The sequence below is a fragment of the Primulina tabacum genome, chromosome 7 (genome assembly GCF_025594145.1).
Source record: "Primulina tabacum isolate GXHZ01 chromosome 7, ASM2559414v2, whole genome shotgun sequence".
NCBI lineage: Eukaryota > Viridiplantae > Streptophyta > Magnoliopsida > Lamiales > Gesneriaceae > Primulina > Primulina tabacum.
Window position 1 is genome coordinate 35,870,352 of NC_134556.1, and position 4,004 is coordinate 35,874,355.

At 31.1% G+C, this 4,004-nt stretch overlaps 1 protein-coding gene across 2 annotated transcripts; it reads left to right on the forward strand.

Annotated features, from left to right (window-relative positions):
- The first annotated feature begins 1,595 nt into the window (after nt 1-1,595).
- On the forward strand, nt 1,596-3,568 carry LOC142550912 (uncharacterized). Of its 2 annotated transcripts, none has more exons than XM_075659957.1 (7): nt 1,596-1,841; nt 1,988-2,041; nt 2,147-2,278; nt 2,400-2,508; nt 2,624-2,662; nt 2,750-2,806; nt 2,897-3,568. In XM_075659957.1, exons 1-7 carry the CDS (start codon nt 1,618-1,620, stop codon nt 3,467-3,469), a joined length of 1,188 nt encoding a protein of 395 aa, XP_075516072.1. In that variant the 5' UTR covers nt 1,596-1,617; the 3' UTR covers nt 3,470-3,568. The 2 variants fall into 2 exon arrangements, with proteins under 2 accessions (XP_075516072.1, XP_075516070.1); XM_075659955.1 differs by having other exon boundaries at nt 1,598-1,841; nt 2,621-2,662.
- The last annotated feature ends 436 nt before the right edge of the window (nt 3,569-4,004 follow it).

The following is a 4,004-nucleotide window of genomic DNA, read 5'->3' on the forward strand; positions in this document are numbered from 1 at the left end:
TAGTATATTTAAAAAAAAATCGACCAAAATTTAAAAATCAGTAACCAAATTATCAAAATAGACCAACCGAAAATTTCACTTAAATTGGTTCGACAAGTTATTATGATTAAAAAATGTATTATTAAAAAATAAAACTTTTAGTTAATAACAATAGAATATAATCAATTTTTTAAAATATAATTATCATGATATTTAATATACAAAAAAATTAATGCATTTTGAAAATTAATTAATTTTTATATAAGAAATTTTATGTAAAGGTAGGTAATCTTGGTATTAGCCAAAAAGATAAGTTTTGAGTTTCATTCATACGTTTTGGAGTACAAATAACATCCTCCACAATATAGTTATATTTGTAATAAAAGTAATTAATGTTACAGTTACATTATCAATATTATCTACCGTGAAATTAAAAGAATTTTTGTAAAACGAAATTAATAAAAATTAAAATTTAATAATAATAAACATATACATGCATGTTTTTATTAATTAATAAATCATTTTTCCAATTAATTTAAATGACTAATTTATTTTAATGATTATAAATCTAAAATCATCATATTATAATTATTACATCTAAAAAATTATTAATTCATATGAATTTAGAAAGTAATGAATATAATATTAATGGATCATTCATGGGAGTAAGTCATACGCTTACTAATACCGTTTGGTTAAGTGTGTGTGTGTGTGTTTATATATATATATATATATAAAATATGGATAGTTGAATGGGACAAAATGACCTAATTGACAGGTTGAGTGATTATATATACTATGTTTTCAATTGCAAATATATATATATTAGTTTCTTTAAACTAAAAATGATAATTTTTGTACATAATTATTATCATTCAAGTGTGTATTGGGTGAATCCCAGATAGTAGGTCTCTTGTGACATGGTCTCACGAATTTTTATCTGCGAGACGGATCAACCCTACCGATATTTACAATAAAAAGTAATAATCTTAGCATAAAAAGTAATATTTTTTCATGGATGACCCAACTAAGATATCCGTCTCACAAAATACGACCCGTGAGAGAGTCACACGTAAGTTTTTGTCAATCCCAGATACGTGCGTTACAGCGTAAACCATGTAAACTTGTGGAAGACTACAGACAAGATCAAACAGATAAAAGTTTTGCCAGATTGGGATATTTGACAATTTTGATTGTATACAAAGATTAAAGCGAATGTGATTAATTATTATATTTACAGTGGTGGAGGCAAAATTGGTGTCGTTTACCAACCAACAAACTGATGCATTTTGATTTACATACATTACAATCTGGTGCAACTCAGTCTTTCAAACCAAGATTCGAGTCCTGACAGCTTGCCTTGTGGGCAGCAGCAAATTTAGTACCAGAGAAGATTTTTATACAGCATCGCTGGGCAGCGCCAAATTTAGTACCAGACCAGATTTTTATGCAGCATCGCTGGTGTCAACTCTTGTTCTTTCACGTAAAAATAAATAAATTAATTAATTAAAAACACTATATATATATATATATTAAATAATTTCTCCAGAAAATATATTAATTAAGCAGATTAAACTGTGGTAAATTGAAATGATATTTTCTTTATGTATAAACGGAGCTTTTTTTTCCTCCCAATAAATGTTTTTGCGGGCACTAAAAATACTACAAAAGTTGAGTTTATTATCTCTGAATTTGTGCGTTTCTCTTCCCCTTTTTCCCACTACAATGGAAGGCGGACTTCCAATGCTTAACTGTCTACTACAGCACACACTCAGAAGTCTGTGTACAGCTTCGGATTCTTCTTCTAAATGGATATATGCGGTCTTTTGGAGGATTCTTCCAAGAAACTACCCACCCCCGAAGTAAGAAACTAACCAGCTTTTCTTTCGCTCAAATATAATCAGCGGCATTCGATAATGGATCCCTTTTGTTGACTGATTGATCCTTAAAAGCTCATAAACTTTTTAGTGAAGCTTATCTTTGATTTTTTTATTTTTTTTTGCTGCAGGTGGGATCATGGAGGAAGCTTGCTTGATCGGGCCAAGGGAAATAAAAGAAACTGGTACTTCGTTTTTCCCAAGAAAAACGAGAAAAACGGATTTATTCATTGTTCTCATATTTATGTTCATCCTAGAAAACTTTCAACGAGTTGAGTGTTTTGGATCAGGATTCTTGTTTGGGAAGATGGGTTTTGTGATTTTTGTGAATGTGAAAGAGCTGGAAGCGGATTCCTAAAGGGAAGATTTGGTGCTGATATTTTCTTCAAAATGTCCCACGAGGTCTATAATTTTGGAGAAGGGTAAAGTTTTCTGGTTTTGCTTCTTTGAATCGGTCTCCAAATATTCAAATATATCATAAATCTTGATGGGCATATTTCTTTTCTTTTCTTTTCTTTTGTTTTACTGCCATTTTCTTGACAGATTGGTGGGTAAAATTGCAGCAGATAATAGCCATAAATGGGTTTTCAGAGATAGCCCAACTGAAAATGATCCTAGCTTCATTTCTTCATGGAATGCATCCGTTGATCCTGTAAGAAAATACAAAAACCTTAACTATTATTTCATCTTGTGTCAATTTTCAAGAAGATAGCCTTTTCAAATTATGTTTTTACCGACGTTTTTTAGTTTTTTGTCTGTAACAGCAGCCAAGAGCATGGGAGTTTCAGTTCAATTCTGGCATTGAGGTTTAAAACAATGTCTTAATTAAGTACCTTCTGTATTTCTTTGCTTATTTTCATGTTACATCACTCAGAAAGTTCCCTAATTGGCAGACTATTGCAATTATATCAGTAAGAGAAGGTGCCATTCAACTTGGATCATTTGACACAGTCTGTCTCTATCCTTTTCCTATTATGTCTAGGATTTTAACATAGAACTTTAATATTAGTTTGAGCAAGATTCTTGATTGATATATATAGGTGGTTGAAGACCTCAACTTAGTTCTAAACATACAGAGAAAATTCAGCTCCCTCCAAAGCATACCGGGCTCATACATGATACAAAGGCCGTATTTACCGATCCAGAATCCGAATTTCGACAGCAGTAATCCTCAAGTACTAATGGCAGCCAATGAAGCATCATGTAGACTTGAAGATAAGCCTCAGATTATCGGTTCAAAAAGGCGAAACGATGATCAAACTGAGGATTCGCCCGTAAAGGCGATGTTTTTGGGGTATAATAGCCCAAAAAATGACATGAGTGAATCAATTCCAATGTGGCCAATTCCACCTCTTTTACCCTCCATGGCCTGTAACCTCGGAGCCATTCTGTCGAAAATTCCCTCTGCCTCCCAATCTTGTTATGTCAATCAAAATAATTTTTTCAATAGCAACTTGAAGAGTGGTGGCACGAGCCACGACCTCCGGTTCGATGAAATCCCGATCGATAATGTTAAAGAAGAGGTGAATCAAGAAGAGAATGCAAGCCATTTGGGATATGATCAACCTCATAGAGTTAGAGAAAGTGTTGCAAATGATCAAAAGTACCAATAATATCTTTGCCGTTGTCGGAAATTCTATTTAGGAGGGGCATAATCAAAATGCTAAAAATTTGAGGGATGCATTTGCAATATATATTGTATGAAAATATTATATATACGAAATGTCGAGTAAATTTGTGGCTCATAAATTGTTCACATTATAAAGTTAATACTACAAGTTATTATCTACTACAATATACAATATCATGCAAATTACGCAATGATTGATTATTTTCTTGGAAAAAGTAAGATTTGTTTGAGATCATTTAAACTGTTATAATGATATTTATTTATTTATTTATTTTTATCAAGTGAAGATTCAAAACTAATTTTATGATATAACTTTTTAAAAAATTAATTATCATAATTTTGGTCTCGATCAATTTTCACACAACCGAAATATTGTATGAAATTTATGTTTGGTTTGATTTGATTTGATTTATAAAATTAATGCTAAAGAAAAGAAGCATGCAAAGAATGTGTGGAATTAACTTGATTTGTGTGTATTATAAAGAAGAGAATTATATGCTAAATGTGTGCTAATGACA